General features: G+C 48.3%; 1 protein-coding gene across 2 annotated transcripts in view; it reads left to right on the forward strand.

Annotated features, from left to right (window-relative positions):
• The first annotated feature begins 836 nt into the window (after positions 1-836).
• The window catches only part of FKBP6 (FKBP prolyl isomerase family member 6 (inactive)), a 40,026-nt gene continuing 19,418 nt past the window's right edge, over positions 837-21,444 (forward strand). Inside the window, exons 1-11 of one of the 2 annotated variants that reach the window (XM_078611877.1) lie at positions 837-1,575; positions 4,197-4,323; positions 5,154-5,254; positions 6,031-6,148; positions 6,964-7,053; positions 7,404-7,606; positions 9,384-9,503; positions 10,174-10,371; positions 14,145-14,254; positions 19,683-19,783; positions 19,989-20,049. In XM_078611877.1, coding sequence (XP_078468003.1) covers positions 1,480-1,575; positions 4,197-4,323; positions 5,154-5,254; positions 6,031-6,148; positions 6,964-7,053; positions 7,404-7,606; positions 9,384-9,503; positions 10,174-10,371; positions 14,145-14,254; positions 19,683-19,783; positions 19,989-20,049 — 1,325 coding nt within the window. In that variant the 5' untranslated portion in view covers positions 837-1,479. The remainder of the gene's footprint in view (positions 1,576-4,196; positions 4,324-5,153; positions 5,255-6,030; positions 6,149-6,963; positions 7,054-7,403; positions 7,607-9,383; positions 9,504-10,173; positions 10,372-14,144; positions 14,255-19,682; positions 19,784-19,988; positions 20,050-21,444) is intronic. The other variant, XM_078611878.1, reaches the window with a different exon arrangement.

Consider the following 21,444-nt stretch of genomic DNA (forward strand, 5'->3'; position numbering starts at 1 on the left):
GTGACGAGGGAGGGGGGTTGAGAAATGTGACGTCACATCAAAATGCGCAACTTTAAATAAATATAGACAACACGTTCTACTTAATTAAATAGACTTTTTAATAAATGTTTTCTCCTACAACATCAGAGTGCAGCGCCACATTAAATACGCACTACAATGACAATAGTTTAAAGCGATTTGAAGCATGTTTTTTGGGGGGGGGGGGGCAGAGCTTTGTGACGTCATATTTGAGGGGGGGGGTCTCACTTTTTGTGACGCCGTGTGACGACGGGTGGGGGGGGGTCAAAATCGTCCAAAATCGCGTGACGTCATTTATGGACGTCCCCTAAAGCCCCGTGCCTTAATCCGGCCCTGCATGTATTCCGCAAATATGGCCGACTGTGAGGGCGGGCACAACCCGGCGTGAGTAGGTTAAACCTTGAGTTTTATAAGGGCACCACGGGGTGACCAGCCCCTCCCTCCCCACCCAGCCCCTCCCCACCCTCCCCACCCAGCCCCTCCCCACCCAGCCCCATCCCACCCAGCCCCTCCCCACCCAGCCCCACCCCTCCCACCCCCCACCCAGCCCCTCCCTCCCCTACCCACCCAGCCCCACCCCTCCCACCCTCCCCACCCAGCCCCACCCTCCCCACCCAGCCCCACCCTCCCCACCCAGCCCCTCCCCACCCAGCCCCTCCCCACCCAGCCCCATCCCACCCAGCCCCTCCCCACCCAGCCCCACCCCTCCCACCCCCCACCCAGCCCCTCCCTCCCCTACCCACCCAGCCCCACCCCTCCCACCCAGCCCCACCCTCCCCAACCAGCCCCTCCCCACCCTCCACTCCCCTACCCAGCCCCTCCCTGCACGACGCAAAGCACCCGCCGCTCGGCACTGACGGGGGTGATTGCCCTTGCCACCACCACCAGCAGCAGCAGCAGTTGACGTGTGGAGCCAACGCAGTTGCAGGGGCTGCGCCTTCGTCTGCGCTGATCGCGCCGCGTGGCGCAAGTCGGGACTCGCGTCGATCACCAACCTCCTACGTGACTTTACCGAAAGAACTAAGAGTATGACTCCTTGTGGCTCTGTCCGATGTTGACACGGGGCGAGCTGTAATGGCCATCGTCGTGATCGTTAAATCATAATTATACCATCGTCGTCGTCATTATCCCATCGCCACCATCATTGTGCTCGCCATTATTATACCATCACCGCCATCATACCACCACCAACATCGTCCTCGCCATCGTTTTTATCATACCATCACCACCATCATCGTCGTCGTTGTCCTCACCATACCATCGCCACCAGCACCATACCATAACCACCATCATCCTCGCCATCATCATACCAATCAATACCAGCCATTCGCCACTAAGTTGACGGTGGCGTTAACCACGCGCTCATGTGCCAGGCCAGGTGCACTTCACCATCACCGTCCCTCACCATCATCGTCCTCACCACCTCCACCATCATCGTCCTCACCGTCACCACTCGACGTGATGGAAGGCGCCGGGAAGAACATGAACTTGTCGGAGCCGGAGGGAGCCTGCGGCATTGATGAAGGCGACATCGTCAACAGCTTCTTAGACGACCGGGTGAGGATTTACACTCGGATCTTCAAGTTTGTGTGGCTGTAATGGACATGGGGGTGTTGGTGGTTCCACGCTCAGACTTGGGAGTTAAGATTCCCAGTCTTGGGATCAGAGATTGTGTTAAGATTCATAGCAAGAGTTGTGTGGTTTACATTCTCGGTTTAAGATTTTCTTTTAATTAGTATTTTTAAAATAAATATTGACGGTGTATCGTTCGTTGAGGTTGTGACCATACTTCATCACAATGGTCCTATTGGGCAGAACTGGTTCATGTATCGCTCGCCACTGATGATAGCCGTGGCCGAGAATCGAACTCGTCGGCATTGGTAATAGGACGCAGAACTTGTTGCTATATATAGCACGGCACTGTAATGGCGAGCGAACAGAGAAAAGTTTATAACAAACCAAACAAAACAACGCTCAAAGGTGCGCGCAACGAGACATCGATAATTACACGGGAGATTAAAACAAAATACAAACGAGGAACACGTTTTGACACGAGGACACACGCAGGAGATTTAAAAAAAAATTGGAATTCAAATTGTCTCGAATAGCCACGTGGTGGTGGTGGACCGTGGGGCCAACAGACCACGTGGCATGGAATGGAGGGATCCTGGCCTCGAATTATCTCGCTGCTGAGTTGGGGCATGGGGTAATCAGCCAAAAGGAAGGGACGTCACCAAACGTGGAGATGGAGCGATGAAATGGCGTGTTTAATCAAGTGCCCGGGTTGTTGTCTAGCGGGGGCGTGGGGGTGATGGTGTCGGCTTCAGAGAGGCCCTCGTCCCGAGTGTATCGTCTAGGCTTGCGCGTGATGGTGGCTGCGTTGAGGAGTGCGAAGTGTCGGTGTCCGATGCCTGCTCGCCACCACGAACAGGGCTGCAGGAGAGAGTTGCTGTCGTTTTTTGCTATTTTTCCATTAAAGGAGCGCAGACTTGAATCGTGTATAACAAATGGCCTCGGCGTCTTTTTGACACCCCCCCCCCCCCCCAAATTATTTGTAAAACTACCCCAATACATATGTTCCTTTGCATATTCATTACTGTTTGAAATTAATATTGAAAATTTTTTTAAGTTCTGTTGAATTGAATGGGGGTCACGAAACATCTGGACCCCACCCCGTGCTTGCAATGTGTGGACCAAAGTTGCATGGCATCTCAGCTCGGCTGGTCATACATGTGGCGACGTCCATTGTGCCGAGGTTGACGTTCCTTGTCGTTTACACCATTGGAACCTCATTTGCCAGTAAAAAATATAATTGGGTTTTTACCCTTCTATCTGGCAACAAAACTGACACCTTTTTTTTGATCAGAGTTATGTTTTTGTTTGCATTATGGCTGCAGGTATTGTGGTCTATGCAAACTTGACTCCTTGTAAAAAAGGTGTTAGTTTTGTTGCCAGATAGAAGGGTAAAAAACCAATTATCAATTTTCGTCGTGTTCAAAGGGAGAAACCTCAACAGGTCGAGCTGCAAGAAAGCTACCGGCTTCGCAGCAGATTGATCGTGATCAAAAGTAAACATTTTCTTCGAATTCGGTAACAAAAAACTATTTCGAGAGCTGCATTGCACAAGACGGTACTTGACGAATAACGTCAAAAACCATGATTTTTGTATTGGCTTTAACAATTAAAATGCATGACATGCAGTGGGGGGGGGAAACAGAACCAGGGGCAACCGACAAAACTGAAGAGGGAAGGCCACTTTAAAGAGATTAAAACAACATCACATTTGTCGTGACATGGCAGGATGTCAACGTGTAGTGCTGGCCATAGAGAGGCACAGCGTGCGATGTAACATCGTGGATACCACAATGGTGTGTGGGTGTAGTACCGGCCCTAGAGGGGCCTGGTTAGCGCTGATCGATAGCGGTAGATGGCACCACGCTTGGCGTGCAGTGCCAGCCCCTACAGGACAGGGTAAGGGAGTGCCGGCCGAAGGAATGAGGATACTAAAGGCCGTGGCACTCTTGTTGACCCGAGAAGACACGTGACCAGTTAAGTCTACAAAGTGGCCCCAAGTGGGGGCTAGGGGTGGTCACGTGGTTGGGATCCAGATCCTTCTCGAGGATTCTAGAAGGTGGTCGTGGCCAAGGGCGGAACCAGCCACGCCGCAGAGAATATAAGCCGGGTTCTGAGATGGACCAGGGTTGTTTTTCATCCTGGAAGAAACCTTCGTCTACGTTCAACGAGTCTCCAACACGTGGACCTGGACCCGAGCTGTTGGTCCCGGTCCGTAGTAGCGGTTACGTTGTAATTAGTGTAGTTAGCGTGGTGGTCACCACCATAGGTTGTTATTATGGTAAGGGGAAAGTTACCCGTGTGTTGGCGTTCAATAAATGTGTTGCCTCCAAGTCTGCGACTCAGTTGAACTCGCTACACATTCACAAAGAGCTTTGTAGCGCGTCGGATTCCTCCAGTATAAATATTCTGAATTGTAATGCCGCATTATAAATCACTGTTGGGCTTTTAGACGTTCACCGTTTATCAAAAATAATTGGGAAGGGGTTTTTTGCAGTTCCAATGTCGGGAGCCACAAAGCAGTCCTTTAAAGAGCCCAATGCGGCAATGGAGTCACATGTAGCCAACCCCTGATCATGATTATTGTTGTGTGCCTCTGCCACCAGGATGATGAGTTGGAGGAGACCCTGAGGGACTCTCTGCACGAGCTGTGCTCGCCCGACAGCACGGGGTCCGTACTGGACATAGACCCCAACAAGGGGTCCGAGGAATGGGATAAAAGCACGTGTGTTGGTGTGTGCAGATGGCTCTGTAAAAGCGTGGCTTTAACATGTATATATATTTTTAAAGCACCTAGCTTGGCACAATCGCTGTGGTGCCGTCACTTATTAGCCAATGACGGATGCTGCCGTTGTTCACGTAGTGGAAGTAGCTCTTTCATCATTGGCATGCTACTAAAGTACAGCACGTCACATATCGAACCGTCACAATAGTAATAGCAGCTGCCACAACATTGATCATTGGCGGCAGCAGCAGCAGTCATCGTATTAATTCTACACTCGTTCTCTGCAATATTGACGTTTTTGTTTTGTTGCTTTGCTCATGCACCATGTTTTGTCTCTTGTGAAATCGCTGGGACACTGGCTAAACCGAACCGTCATCCTTGTTACAAATGAAGTCGGCGTATTCATCTTCAGTCACCTTTGTAAGAGGTAGCCAATCAGATTGATCATCTATCATCAGTAGCCACTAGTTTGATTGGCAGCAGCAGTTGCTATCGTTTTTTTTACTAAGGCCCACTGAGCGATGTTGCTCTTTTTCATAATTTATCTGCCCAGAAATGATAGTTCAACGAAGTGGTTATTACGTGGAATTTTCAGCAGCCAAATACTCTAAATGCATGATTCTAAATGTGGAGGGAAAAACCAGAGGATCCGGAGAAAAATCCACGCGACCAAGGGGAGAACACGCACACTCCAAATATACAGCAATTAAAGTCGGGATTGAACCCGAGACCTGTAAACCAGACGAGGTAGTTAACATCTCATCGGTCATAAAAATTTATGGAAATCGTGAGTGGTGTCACATCTATGTTGTGCATGTTTCCTCTCCCAATGTGACAGATGGCAATGATTATGGCAGATGTGAAGGTTATGTTGATCAGCTGCGCTCCATGTGCCTGGGAATTGATGACAATGACACCACTAATAAGGAAGACGATCTGGTGAGGGCTTTATCTCTCATGCTGTCGTCCACTGCACAGCCGAGCCATTGCAGGGCCATACCAAGCCAGCCCGGTAAAGGCTCGGGAGATGCAAGATTTATCTCTTACAGACTCCCGAGTCGTGCCACTCACGTCGCACGCAACATATGAAAAAGATTATTAACCCCCTTTCTGACCCTGCTTGAGCCCAAGCCAGATTCACATGTCTTGTGAGAGAAGAATTTCACAGTTTCTTCCTGGCTCGGCTCCTCAACTAGCGAGTGGAATACCACTGGACTGCGATGGGCCTGCACTGGCATGGCTCTGATGTGTCATTGGAAAAGGGGTCGTTGTCCTGTGCTCCACTGCCCTCTAAAGAAACAAGATGCTTGTCATTGTGCTTTCCAAAAGATTTTACTAAGTTGCAACTGTAAACCACCGTATCCCGTGCTTTTGTTTCACAATTATATTCCAAACGTGTTAACACCACGTGTCGGATAACGGCACTGCAAGATAATATTGCACGAATCTCTTTCCTGTTGATTAATTGTCACGTGCAATTTGTGAAGAAGCTACCCAACCCCCCACCGAGAATTTCCTGTGGCTCTGCTGGGACCCGGCTACATCCAGCATGTGCCCTTGTATTGGTGTTGCTCTTCCAGGCTTCCCTGACATACCTCCTCCCTACCAAAGACCACCTTTGAACCGAATGTTTTTATTTAAAAAAATTTGGACATTGAGATAGGATTGCATTTAAAACTTGCTTCGGTTGAGATTCTCGTAATTTCTGTGTGCAGAGTCCTTTTCAAAGGATCGCAAGAAATATGGTTGACCTGACGGGCAACGAAGGGGTGCTCAAGATTGTTCTTCAGAAAGGATCGGGGGACATCGTCCCTGAACTTTCAGCAGTCAGAGGTTTTTGTCAGAAATTTTGGTGGAGTATTTTTAACCTTTTTCCCGTTCCGATGACGTAAATATAATAACTGTTTTGGTACCGAGGCTCCAACAAGGCCATGTGGGAGTGCATATGGCACAGTTTAGCGCCAGCTATCATCGAGTTCAGTCGTCGATGCAGTTTTGCGATGAGAACAAATGTCTTTAAAAATGCCGGTACTGTGCCTCTGTTAAAAAAAAAAACGCTAACCGCTTGCGGGTTCCGAGATTCAGCGGTGAACGGGACCCACCCTGAAACTTACAGATGTCTCGGAACGGGTAAGGGTGAAGAGTAAAGTAAAATAAAGGTTAAGGTGCAGCCCTGGCAGAAAAGTTTCCACCGTGAGAGAGCCCAAGTGAAGTTCTCTAAGAGGCTATTTTGACCTATTCCGCACTGGTGGGAGTACCCAAACTTTACCCCCATCAATCCATATTTCTTTATGTCTTGGGAGAGACATTTCAATCGGTGGGCCATAGCTCAGCCAGGCCGCCTCAAGTGCCTTCATGAGCCACATTTAGCCATTGGGCAGCCAGTTTATGAGCCCTGCTCCACTGTTGCTGAACCAAGTTACCTTTGTCGCTCGTAGTATATGCTTTGCCGGTTATAATTTGTGGCAACGATTTGCCGAAAATTTCCCCGGTGTATCATGGCCTTAACCAAGTTGAAAAATCTCTCGTTACCTACACGGCTAACGGCTCATTGTTTTACCTGTTGGGAGATTGGGTCACGTGAAGAGTAGGATTTAAAATTGCTTGGCGCGCAATGGTAAATGCCCACGGGCTTGATTTTTTTCCAGTGAATTACAACGCTTACCTGGAGTACTCTGACGAGCCGTACGACTCGAGCCACCTGCGGAAGGAGGAGAGTCGCCTGTGGCTCGGCAAAGGTGACTTCTGTGCGGCTCTGTCTCGTTATAATTGTTCAGTGTGACATTTCTACCGTTTAATGATACTTTCCCCAACTATGAATGAAAATATGCATGAGCTCTGTCCATCTGTCGATCTGTCTGTTTGCTCGTCCATCTGTCCACCCTCCCATTTGTCCATCGGTCACTCGTCTGTCTGTGCATTTCATATCCTGGCCATTTCTCCATCCTTTCGTCTGTCCATTTTTCCATCCTTTTGTACGTCCATTTGTCCATCCTTCCGTTTGTCCGTCCATCCATCCATCCGTCGGGTGATCCGTCGGGCCCTTTGTCAATCCATTCATCCGTCCCTCCTTCCATCTGTTGGACAGGGGCGGTGATGCCGGGCCTGGAGGTGGGGCTGCTGACGATGTGCAAGGGCGAGATGGCGCGGTTCCTGGTGCGCTCTGACTATGCGTACGGCGCCCTGGGCTGCCCCCCACGCATCCCGCCCAACTCCACCGTCCTTCTGGAGGTGGAGCTCCTGGGATTCATCGACTGCATCAATGTGGACGACTTCTACACCATGACGCCGGTACACACACCCACCTTGTTCACCTAGATATCCTGGTGTGGGGGTCAGCGTAGGGTCGCGCTTATTGATTTTTTTCTATAGTTGCTGAGCGCAGGTTCAAAGGCCTAAAATGTAAAGCGGGCCCGCAATAGCACTATAAAAGTTGTAATAGATAAGAGTTAACGCATTTCTTGAATGGAGGAAAATTGAATTGAGCGTGGTTATTATAGCAGAAGAGACGATGTTTGGGAATTTTTATGTGGAGCAGTGCGAGAAAAGAAGCAGAAAGAGAATGACTTTCAGTGGGGTGAGTGAGTGTGTTGTATGCAGAGGTCGCAAACGGGTTTTGTTTTCTTACCCGGCCGCACCAGGGTCGCAAACGGGTACCCTACCCGATACCCGGCTACCCATACCCGGCCGGGTATCGGGTAGGGTACGGGTACGGGTACCCGATTGCGACCTCTGGGATGAAGCCATGTTGCAGGCGCGGGTGGGTTGATTCTAGGAACTTGAATTGTGATAAGAGACAAGACGTTGGGAAATAAGTGACAAACGGTTACTCACCAGTGACTCACGGCCTACCCGTACCCGGCCGCACCAGGGTCGCAAACGGATACCCGTACCCATACCCGGCCGGGTACGGGTAGCTGGGTATCGGGTAGGGTACGGGTATCGGGTACCCGATTGCGACCTCTGGTTGTATGTATGCATGTTAAACTTCTTTCACACTGTATGTAGCCAACCGTGCTCATCGGAGGTGCAAGGAAGGACAACAAACTAAACGCAAAAAGCATTCCAGAAAGAAATGAGTTTTAAATCTAGAAGAAATTAGTTTTCAATTTGATCTGGTGGGGACCGGTAGTGCATTGCTTAGCGCACTGAGAATGTCAGGGACAATTATCTGCACCAGTCCTGGGCTTCCCGTAGGTCGACTCAACCTTAAAGGAGTACCTGGTGTGGTGTGTGTAAACATCATCGGCCGGGTGTGGTGCTGGCCACCCAACCCCTTGTATGCCACGCCGGCCTTCATAGGTGCTCGCTATAACAGCACTTTCCCCAAGAGTCTGTTAAAGGCTAAATAGGGAGCCTTTCTTTTTGAATGTGATCTGAAGTGTGTTGAATGAGTGTGTGAGTGAGAGGGTGAATGGGCGAGTGAGTGGCTGTGTAGTTTGGTGGTTTAACACGGTGCAGATGAGACCAAACATTCATTCTTGTAGACCAAGTCTTCAACACGGGTGGAGGAACCCACGAATGTAAGCTGAATATAGGCACACCTTATTTAAGGGCAGTTCTGATATAAGCAACACATGCTCACATCACGCAGGTGGATGTAAGGCAAAGGAGCATTTTTGATACAAGCACCTTTTGTATATCCATTTTGTACTGTAGCAATACAATTAATAATTTAAAGCGCTTTGTCAGTCCACTGCTGGATGTATGGTTGTCTCTGCTGCATGTACATGGGATTCACTGAACCAAGCACAATCCATGCACAAAGCCTGCTTGCTTAGCTCTTCTGACATCTGATGAGATTTGGGTGCATTCCGCATGATTTGGACAATTCAGTTATTTTTCATGTAATACATATATATATATAATCCCTACACGCATATATACGTGGGTTATCAAGTTTATCCAGGACATTCCTCATTTATCCTCATTAATTGATTGACCGGTGATTGAGAGTAATGAGCTTGCCGCATCGGTGTCACCGGGGCCTCTGCGGTTGAATGTCCACTGTTGCCGGCCGAATGATCAGCTCGCGATTCCATTGGAGGCTAAGAAATGGTTCTTGCAGGAGGAGAGAAAACGGCTGAAGCTGGAGAAGGTGCTACACGTGGCTCTGAATGAGCGAGCGGCTGGAAACGCCCACTTTCAAGCTGGCCGCTACGACCGAGCCTTGCACAAGTACTTGAAGGCAAGCTGTCACATTGTAAAGTAACACGACCCCACTCCCACCCACGCCAGCTCTAAATGCACTCTCTCTGTCCTCTCATATTTACGGGCTATGAAGATGGTCCACTGCCCGAAACTCTGCCTATTATATACAGCCACAGTGTTATTGACAAATGTGTGAAGGTTTTTTCCTTCTTCTCCTTATTGGCCGACTTGATGCCCGATTGCAGGCCGGTGCTGTGTACAACTTGTACACGGCACTGGGACAGCCACCTATGGGGCCGGGGTCCCAGGGTCAGTCCCCGGTCCCCTTGGCTGGATCGTATCATAGCAGGGCATTGGAATGTTTGAGATGAGATGTGCAATGTATTTAAGTCAATGCCCTATCCATGGAAATCCTTAGGGCACCGCAGTGGTGAAATGCAGGAGGGTCGTGGGTTCGATCCCGACCCTGACGCCTGTATATTTTGGAGTGTGCGTGTTCTCCGCCTGGTCACGTGGATTTCTCTCCAGATGCTCTGGTTTTTCCCTCCACATTTAGAATCATGCATTTAGAGTATTTGGCTGCTATAAATTTCCACGGAAAAAGACCTATATAGCTCAGTGGACCTTACCTGGGAATATAAAAGTTTTGTTTAAAGAGTTGCATACGTGAGGCAATTATTTGTGTTTGTTTATCTGCCTCGCCATAGACCCTGCGCATTCTCGAAAATGCTCACCTGACGAGCAACGAGGAGGAGAGTCAGATGGAAGCGTCGCTCCTCAAGGTGCTGCTCAACCTGGCTCTGTGTTACCTGCGCAAGAACCGTCCTAGCAGCACCGTGCATTATGCCCTACGAGCCCTCCGTGTGCAGCCCAGCAACGTCAAGGCCTGCTTCCGACTCGGCCAGGTGACGAGCAAAAGACACAGATCCTACGTATAGCCTGTAACAGACTATATTCTTAGGTTTTTTCGGTAAAGTCACGTAGGTAAAAAATGAAAATGAAAATTAATAAAAATAAAATAAAAATCACGACGTTTCGGAGGCATTATTTTTATTAATTTGAATTTTTTACCTACGTGACTTTACCGAAAAAACCTAAGAATATGAATCCTTGCAGTCACGAAAGCTTCAAATCTAGAACCTGTAACAGACTTGGGGCGAGTGCTGTTAGCGAGTAGCACCTATGAAGGCCGGCACGGCACACGAGGGGGTGGCCAGCACCACGGCCGACTGCCTTTGTCTCCCCCAGCGGCGATGTTTACATGCAGCACCCAGTACTCGCGCGCGCACACACACACACGGTGCTCACCCAGACAGAACGAAGGACTGGTGAACCTTTGGCCAACAAGCTCTAAATGGAGGTAGTTATGTCTCGGGGAGGGCAGGGGTGGGGGAGAGCGGTGGCCCACTACCGGCGGATGAACTCTGCCACGCCGTGTTACGTAATGGCACGGTCACGTATCGGTGAGATGTTCGCGCGTCGGGATGACCTGACATGCACGTTTCCGAAAAAGCTCCCAGCACATGGACTGAAACTGTTGGACGTCATACCAAACAAGTACGTGGTACAACCTGATGACACGTGGGAGAGCTTCTCCCAAACGTTCGCTTCAGGGATTGTCCCAGTAGGTGGAGGCAGAGCATTGATTTGTGTTTTTATTCACCGTCCAGTTTTTCGCGCCCACCCCCCTTCCCTCCACCACCATCCTGGCGTTAAAATGATTGATATATTTAGCTGGAATGTTTATTGGGAAGACAGCAGGACAGGTGTCGGGCAACTGACCCCCCTGGAGGTAGGAACTGTGTAAGCTTCCATTGTAAACAAGCGGAATGTGTGGGTGAATCCATACCGAGTCCAGGTGAGTCTCACTGGCTGCGGAGGAGTCATTGGTTGTTGGTTGTACCCCTTGTTCTAGCAGATAGCATCAATCCATTACTGGACTGGAGGCCTCTTCATGCTGGGCGGGCTGTGGGAGCGTTCTTTGACCACATTGTGCCACGCTGGTCAATGCGAGTTGGCGAAGGCGGGGAGTATAGACACGGGGGCATAAGAGTACAGTACAGCAATGCAATTTGCCCACACTACCCTCCGCTGCTCGCAAAGTAGCTCTGCGGCTTGTTATCCATGGTCGTCTCCCATCCAAGCTGTTTCCAGGCCAAATTCCAGCTTGGCTTTCAAGATTTTACAAGATAGGCAACATTCTGGATGATTTTTGTCATAGGCACAGATAAAATATTATCGAATCTTGCACAAAAACATCGGATTTGTTATATTTAATATCTGAATAACAGCTTATCATGTGCTGTCATGGAACAACCTGGGTAATGAAACAAACTGGCCTCCTTTTGTCTTACTACCATGTAGAAAGTCTGGCGTTATCTCATCGGATGCTTCTGCGGTGTAACGTTTAGCACATTGGACTCGCAATCCAGAGATCAAGTGGTTGCAGGCTTGCAACCTTTTACCTCTTTAGTCTATGGATGTTACCAATCAATGTTATCCGGCAGCATTTGAAGGCCCAACTCTAGGCAATAGGTTTTGACTTTCTTAATCTCGTCAACAGTGTCAGGCTTGGGTGGCAGGTTTGTGCCAGAAAGGCCCCACCACGTGTTTGAGTAGAAATCAAATTGACTTCGTCTTTGCACTGCGTTTCCGCAATCCTCGCAAGAGGGTTCCACCGAGTTGAATTAAGTCACTCGACTGCAAGGGTTCTTTCAATTCTTGCCGTCATTTTGACCGGGCAGTAATTCATTATTTGCTGAGCGGTGGAGGCTATGCCCCGTGGCTGCCTTTAATCCACCACTGTGGAGGCAGCAGTCAAGGTTGGTGGATCAACGCACAGTTGACAATTTTGGGAGACTCCCTTCCTGTGGGAATCGAGGTGCAAGTGCCCTGGCTTGCCAGCAGAATGCAGTACAGCAAAGTGTGGGCTGATATCACTGGTCAACACACTTTTTCTGGCATAAGGTATTGCAACGGTGTTAAGGTAATTTTGGGGTGCTGATTCCAAATCTGGCATCAGTTTTTGTCTATCACATCAGGTTTTTGAGATATCAAATATTGCATTTTCAATAAAAACTGCAAAAGAAAAATATTAAATAAATGTGGATATCTACATAAAAGTATATTATAAACACACTATCCTAAAATACAGCACCATATTTTAACACTAAAGCAGTCACTGACTCGCAACAACTTGCAATCATAAGTGACAGAGTTAATTTCGGGTAAAATCAATGAAAATGGGGTATGCCGATAGCTTAAAAATTAAATGTGATAGAGCAAATCTGAGATCAGATTTGGAATCAGCACCCTGAAACTAGTCTAAAACAGCTGCAAAAGTCCAGGCCAGAAAAACATGTTTTTTTGTTGTTGACCAGTGAAATTATTGTCCCTTTTCTCTATGGGATCGTGTTGCCGCAGTTTCCTCTCACGTTTATGAACACGAATTGGTTAAAAACAACTTAATATATAGATAACTGCAGAACAATTGTTGGTGCAGGCTCACCACCTGGCAGCCTTCCAGCTTGTCTGTGCTTCCTATTCAGTGATTATGAGATGCAACTTGCATGAAAGACGCGATATAAAATGAATCGTTTGATATTTGTTTTACAAGCAGTCGTTTAAGACAGCAGCCTCGCAACATTTTCAACTAAAACTAAACTATTTTTATTTTACCAGATAAGGGTCGCTGAGCTATATAGCTCCTTTTCACAAGTGACCTGGCCACAAATGATAGCTCAACAAAAGTGGCTTATCACGTGGAAATTTATAGCAGCACAAATGGAACCCACTTCATGCATTTCATGGAAAAGAGATTGGAAGTGAGGGTTAGAGTGTAAAAAGACCAACATCTACGAGATTTTTTTCTGAGGTTAAGGTTGTTTTTGGTGAGTCACTGTCCTGGTCCAGCAATTAGCACCAGACTGTATTCAATGTCACAAAGCCTCACTTGGGCTTAGGACTTTTGCAGGAGGATCCTGCAACTTGGGGCCTGTTTTATATAGGAGCGTTTGAGCTCAGAGAAGACCAACCGCACGTACGGATCGTTCTATAATGCGCACACGGGCATATTCGTCCTTGTCTATAGAGATAAGGATTTACATTTATACGGCGCTTAAATGCTTCAGTATCTCAAAAACAATCGTGAACCACGTCTGATCTTAGCCATTCCAATGTTCTGCAGCAGTCGAGCCAGGGGGGGGTGTGGGGACCATCCCAGTGGCAGCCGTCCCTACGCAGCACGAGGGGTACGGCAGGCGCTGGCGATCGGCAAACAGTTAGTCTGGCAGTCGGTTGCAATGTTGTAATGCGGCTTTTATGAATTACTTCTGTGTTTTACTTTGTTTGTCCTTCCCCTGCACCTCCGATTAGCATGGTTGGCAACATACAGTGCAAAATCAGTTTTACATACATGAATCATGTTGTTTGCGGGTCGTGTATCAAATGTAGCTCGTATGGACCATGTCCACGGTACACATGGCCTACTACTTTTCAAATACCACGGGATCGTCCACGTCTACCATCCAGCGTGAAGTGGACTGGACCTGAATAGCGGTCCTCCAACACTGGTGACCTGATAATGGGTACGGTCGATCGATACAGGGGCGATGTCACTGTGTGGGGGGAAATTTTCCCCCAAATAAGCCCAACGACTTAACCCCGTGTGTGACTGCAGGCCCACCTGATGCTGGGAGATTATGTGCGAGCACGGTACTATCTGCTACGCGCCCAGAGCATGGCACCGTTCCAGCCCATCATCACGCACGAGCTCAAGGCCCTGGAGGCGTGAGTTTCACACGCGCACGCACACACACGCACACGCACGCAACTTTGCAACCACTCGCTCAGTCGCCTGTTCGCTCGTACTTTCAGTTACCGGCATTCAGTTCTTTAGCGTTGGCGTCGCAAATGTTTTAAATTGGTTTAGTTGCTTCGGGGCCTTGTTAGAAACAGTTTGGGTGGATTTTTTTGTGAGACTTGATGAAGGAAGGCCATTTGTGGCAGACGGATAATGCAAACATACATAATTGGAAGCCACACGTTGTAGTGCAAGTTTACTTTTTAGTCGCTGCGGGGCAGTTTCCGCGATTTTTGGACGTATTGTTTCAGACAATTTTTAAGATGCGGGGGGGATAGCCCAGGATCTGAAAGGAACCAGCGCAGACACAAATATTAACGCCTTGAGATACTCGGCTGGCTCGCTCGACTCGTTCATCGTGAAGCACCCGACCCTGGCTCATTCCTTCAACGCTTGGAACGCACACTTTCTTATCTGCCCCGCCAAGGGGGTGTGTTCATTGTATTTCACTAAACAGAAATGGAATACTGCTACGTAACGTGCAGCCTTTTATCGGTCCACTGCTGGATGAATGCACCCTCCCCATGCCGTGTCAGTCATGGGGATAGTTTGACATGGTTCAGACGAATGAAAACAATTTTTTTACTTGCTTTAATAGTCCTGAAACTTAATTAATTGTCCTGGTTTAAAAACAGACGGCTCAAACACAAGCTTGAACCCAGGTTGTCGAATGTGCCAGGGCAGTCACAGTTTTAATGCGCTGTGGAAACTCGTCCATGCCGTTCAGCTGATCACCACGTGCACACAGCCCTGTGCCATTCTGCAAAGTGCATTTACACAATTTTGGACGTGCATTTAAAGAAAAATGTGGGTAATCAGTATAATCGTGATGGCATTTTTACTTGTGTATAGTATGGCAACCAATTAGGGTTGAGATTCGGATATTAATAATGTCCACCTTTCTTGAATAAGGGAGAAATTCTCAAATTACCGTGTTGTAGGATGTACTCGGACAAAATTACGTTTTCATCCTCGCTGGGATGGTGGTGATGTTGTTGTGTTCAGTTGTGTATTTGTGTCAAACCATTGACTTAATCTCTAAATCAGCGGCAGTTTCTGAATCTAGAGATAATCGCCTTTAAAAATGACACTCCCATGTATGATATTTAGGATGCTTGTGAAATCTTGACAGTGAGGCATCCTCATTTGTGGCGCTATGGCGGTAATGAGCAAGGCTGCTTCGGCACAGTGTTGCAAGTGGGTAAGCGTGTAACAGCGCTCTGATTCATTGATTAATATCGATTGTTGGGCTCACGATCGATGCAAACAATCAAATTGTGCGTTTAGGAATCAATCAATTATAATTCATCTTCAGCCACGGTCAGTCCACTGCTTGTTGAAGGCCTCCAAGCCACCGCCACCTCTTAAAGGTCTTGCAGTGCAACCCGGCGCCTTCACACAAACTGATTTCATGGCTCCATCTCCTCGCGAGACGTTCACTTGGCGGACGTGGCTACCTGCCGTTTATTATTCTTGGCCGTCATCCATCATCTGAGCGACGTGCCCTGCTCAAGCCCAATTGTCTTGATAGTTTGGATGATGTCATTAACCTGCATGTGTCCTCTCGTGATTCATACAATTATTGATATGAATGATTAATGCAAATTGTATGCTAATTGGAGTAATGAAAAACGGTTCACGGTTCATTCCGCGCCTCAAGAGTCACGGTCATTTATGTTTGTGAAATATTGTGCGCATTTAAAATTAGCGTTATTTAAACTGTGCAAACAGGACAGAGTGATGATTAATAATAGTTTTTTTGTGGAGTATGATCGCGAAAGTAAAAATGTGTGTCGTTCACCCTCCTCCAGCCGGCACGGACAGTTAATAAAGTTGTCACGTGAACAAACGTGCCAGTTTATGACGGCTTCAGCGATCTACAAAACAAACGATTTGGTGCGGACGTTTCAATGCTAGTTACAACCAGCGGTCGTCAGGCAGTTTCCAGAATTGTGAAAATATAAAGCGCAAATGACGAGCTGGTGAGTAAACGAAGACAAAAATTATTGTATTCTCAAAGAAAATCGCAGCTCTGAATCTTTACAATTCATCAAACGTATTCGAGGGCTATAGATAGGGGGGAGGGGATGAATGATTACGTGAATTTCAATGAACACCTGTGAAATGAAATGTTATGAGAAGCCAAAAGATTTGAGGTTCATTAGCTTTTGTTGCTGTGGCACTCGTGATGAAGCCACGGTAGTGCGCTGTGTGCTCGTGGACTGACATGATATGCGAGTTTAATTTATCTTTGGTAAACTGTGGTTTGCACGGTTTCCCCCTCGTCTCACAGATTAGATATCGGTTCCAGCCATTGGTCTAGCAGATTGAAAAACAAACCCCGTAGATTTTGCCGCACAGCCCCTGTAGCAGCCTGTAACACTCGTAACACGTGGTCACCCACCCCCCAATTCAAGCGACCGTTTAGGCTTAGCTTTTGTGGTCTGGTGCATTCTGGCTGATTTGGTCAGCGAAGATTGAATATCATCGATTCGTACTTCGCAAATATCTGATTGGGTATAATGATACAGATCAATATACCCTATCAGATATTATAAAATATATAAAAAATATTTATTATATTTTTTTTTACCTACATGACTTTACCAAAAGAACCAAAGAGTATGATACAGATCTGTTGTGGAGAATTTTGGGTAATTAAATAAATAGACCTCAGTTTCTCTACATTTAAGAAAAATATTTTTTTCACTTCATGAGCTAATTTTTTTTCTCGTATCAAACACTGCTGGATAATGATAGTCGTGATGGACTAAAAATATTTGTATGTGCTTAGACTTGGAACAGATTTTTCGGCAGTTGAAACAATTATCAAGTTTCTTAAATCCCACCACACCGGTGGAGTTTACACGTGCACACCACGGTTAGTCAGTCGGCAGGTCGCGTGTGGCGGTGGGGTAAAGGGTGGTTACGCCCACCTCTTCACAAGGTCCAAGACGTTTGGCCAATGTGGAAGAGTAGGCCAAGATAACCCTGCAGGTTGGGGGAGGGGTCTCTCTTGCGCTCCCTCTCGTGCGGCGTTACCTCCGCCAGAAGTGGCGTGAGGAAGCGGTTGACGAGGAGAAAACCCACCAAGGTGCCATTTGTTTCGCATCCGTACATAAAATGACGCCCGCCCGCCGATTTTACAAATGGCCTTAACGACGTGACCGCAGTCGCTCTCGCGCAGGAAGATTGCGAATTTGAGTATTCTCCCCTCGGCGCAGTGGGTGGCGGAACGATTCGTTATTCGCGCGAGGCCTCGCCGTGCCTGTTTGTGAGATCAAAGCCCCCGATGAGTCGGCATCGTGGGCCCTGGCCGCCTCGCTCCACTGCCTCTTAGTCAATGCGATCGCAGGTCAAATATACTCGCCGGTCGACTCCTAAGGAACCTGTCAGTGTCCCTATCGTATTGTTGGATCTGTAAGAGAAGCCCTTGACATTATCAAGCCAACTGAGCAGTGCAGTAATTTGTCAATATTTGGCACGCGGAGGCAATGCGACTGCCCGAGGGAGAAGGTTGGGGGCTGAATGATTGTGCTCTTATTTACCAAGGCTTCAGAGCCAGTTGAGACAACAGCGTGTCTCGCTTTTTGTAACGGATATGGGAGACTTGGATATTAAAGGTGAAGGTGCAGCGCTTCATTTGCTTCCTCGGCACTTTCTGTCAGAAGGGCCTCCACTGCAAGAGGGCGTTGGACTCGCGGTGCAGAGGTTGCTGGTTCGGTTTGATCTCCCGGCGTGGCGGTTAAAACAATGGGCAAGCTTATTAAGTACCCCCCCCCCACTATCTACCCAGCGCAGTACGAACAAGTACACCACAGTCGAGTAACCCCTCTTATGAGGAAGCTGTCCAGAATTTCCTCCAGTGGAGGTCCTTGTTGCATCTGCAGTGGCGTGCGGAAGCAATTGTCGTAGGGCCCTACATCAGAGTGAAAGGTGGCTGATATTGTTATCACATCAATACTGCAGCGGAACATTGCCGTAATCTTCTAAGTCCGCTGGAAGGCAAAGCATTTGTCAATAAGGACACGCGAGAAAATACGACTGCGCTCGCCGTGCCCGTTATCTGATAGCGCCCCTAATATAACGGCGGCGTAATCCGAGGTCGAGTGAGTCGTGACTTTAAATACGTCGGCATGCTATTGAGCACTATCGGACCGCGATCGCGTTACTGAGTCTCGTCGGGGGGGGGAAGCAAAAGCGCGGGCGGATCCGTGTTGACCGCTGAGGAACTCGTTAAGTGCCGTTTTCTTTGTCGCGCCTCGGCTCTGCCTTAGCCTCTTTAACACGGCTCAGCTCACAGGCTTGAGCCCGCTCGGCTGCTTTGCAACGACGCTCGAGTGAGAGTCTCAGACGTAGCTTGCCTTGGGCGCGGCTCGTGGGTAATCCTGAGCATGGCTGGGACTTAGAGCTAGCTCGCTTGGGCAGGAGCCAAAGCCTGAGCTGAGCCGTGACCTAGAATACGTCATCGGACTTTGTGACGGGGTCCAAGCAGCGTGTCGATTATAGGTGCAGTGCGCCAGCTCGCTTTCCCTTGGCACTGTCTGGAAGTCTGGTATTCGTGAGCATGTGTTGAGAAGTAATACTGGTAGGAACCACCTGGTTCCACCAGCCCACAGGGGATTATTGTGTCTGACCGTCCGTCGTGCATCCAAAAATGGGAGAGGGTGGGGCTGGGTGGAGAGGGGAGGGTGGGGAGGGGCTGGGTGGGGTGGGGAGGGGCTGGGTGGGGAGGGGAGGGGCTGGATGGGGAGGGTGGAGCTGGGTGGGAGGGGTGGGGTTGGGTGGGGAGGGGCTGGTCACCCCGTGGTGCCCTTATAAAACTCAATGTTTAACCTACTCACGCCGGCTTGTGCCCGCCCTCACACAGTCGGGCATATTTGTGGAATACACGACGCCGCCGTTGACCCTGGCCATTGACCGAGCAACCCAACGTTCCTACCAGCTCCCTCCGCAGGAATGTTGTTTAATATAATCCCAACCACCAGGGGAGGTGGGGGCGATGCGATCGGTTGTGGGCGATGGTGGTGGTGTTGAAGTTTGGACAGAACCACAGTGCCACCACGGCAGTCGTTGGGATACGACCACCGCGTTTATTATTTGGTTGACCAAAGGGTCGGCGATTGACACCGGCGCTTAAAAGGGGGATGGCCGTACCTCGACCGGGGCAGCCGACCGGGCAACGCCACGAAGGGGCCGGACGCAAGACTGTGCACCTGGCTTCTTCCTACGTTACGAAACGTCGGCCGAGTCATGCGTCCGTGTTTGTGGCCCGTTTCTAATTCTGCACGAGTAGGCCGGTGTTGTGCAAGGAGAGAGAGGGGGAGAGGTGCATTGTTTGATCTGTCTCCGTAGGAAATGGCAAGAGTTCAACAGGTGGGAACGGCAGATGTGCCGGAGGATGTTTAAACGCACCGGCGACGGCAACAGCGAGGATGCAGGATGCAGCAGTAATTGTATGCCACAACACTTGCCCACGCCCTCGAAAGCAATTTTTGCCATTATATGAAATTATATTCGTTGACGCCACGCGCACCTCGTGCGTCTCGAAGGTTAATCGCGTGCTATTGTGAATGTCTATCGAATTTCTATTGAGGACGATTTCGTCAATATCGCTTCCCTTTTCTCTTCCCGCCGCGACGTCAATTTTTGACATTGAAGCGGCGCGTGCCAGTGACGTCTTGGGCGAACAGGGCAAGGAAACGTTCGTTTCCACGCTCAAGTAAGTCTTGTACGAGCCCCCCCCACCTCCATTGCCACCCCCCCCCCCCCCCGTACCGATCCTGTGAAGTTCCATCTTTAATTCTAGCCACGGTGCATTAACGCTACACTGGGCACGGAGGGCATTGGAGGATTGTGTGTGCCGATGACGTATGCGAGCTTGCTGGTAAGTTGTAAATAGGGTGCAGCGCAAAAAGATTTGGCGTCGAGGGGCCCTGTGACGACTCCGCCGCCTGACACGTTCTCCACCGTGCCAACAAGCATATGGATTGCCCATACACTTACATTGTCCATACACTTACATTGTCCATAGACTTACATTGTCCATAGTGTTACATTTTCCATACACTTACATTGTCCATAGACTTACATTGTCCATAGTGTTACATTTTCCATACACTTACATTGTCCATAGACTTACATTGTCCATAGTGTTACATTTTCCATACACTTACATTTTCCATAGAGTTACATTGTCCATAGTGTTACATTTTCCATACACTTACATTGCCCATAGAGTTACATTGCATTCGGTTTAACATGCAGTAGGCTTTGGTGAGCAATATTTTCCATGTTGTTTTTTTTTGGGTTAGATCGCGTGAATATAATTGTGTCGTTAAACCCGCCACCATCTGACACGGCCGATTAGTGAGGTTTGTCACGTGAACGACAAGTGACAATTAGTGACTACTTCAGCACACCCGCACCAGTGTGTTTGAGAGTAAACCCACAACATTTACAATTTGAGTTATGACGTTTCGCTGGTGATTAATTACAACCAGCGTCATCAGGCTTGTGAAGAAGTCTTCCTGTTTCGGTCTTAAATAGAGTAAAGGTGACGTCATCACTGAGTCTATCATAATGTATGTATGTTGAACTTCTTTTGCACCGTACGTAGCCAACCTTGTTCATCGGAGATGCGGGGAAGGACAACAAACTAAACAACACAAAAAACATTCCACTGTATGTTGATTAACTGTGGCTAACCCAAGCGATAATAGCTAATACATATTATCAGGTTAACATAATCCATTGTGATTTATATGACTACATTAACACCCCCTTTGGTTTTCGCACCTGATAGGCTCACAGTGATGACATCACCATTACTCTATTTAAGACCGAACAGGAAGACTTCTTCACAATTCTCGCAATTCGCGCCCGATGCTTTCTCTGCGGAGTTGTAATACATTGCAGTCGATGAACTTGGTTACAGTATAGGTGTCGATGCAGAGAAGAGAAGGAGGTCCTTAGCCAGCCTGTAAGTATGAACAGAGTAGAATTACATTATCAACAGTTGACTTTTACAATAAATTTTTCGATTTAAAGCTTTCGTGACTGCAGGAATTCATCTTCTTGGTTCTTTCGGTAAAGTCACGTAGAAGGGAAATAATAA

Source organism: Lampetra planeri, chromosome 37, assembly GCF_965212315.1.
Source record: "Lampetra planeri chromosome 37, kcLamPlan1.2.h2, whole genome shotgun sequence".
Taxonomy (NCBI): Eukaryota; Metazoa; Chordata; class Hyperoartia; order Petromyzontiformes; family Petromyzontidae; genus Lampetra; species Lampetra planeri.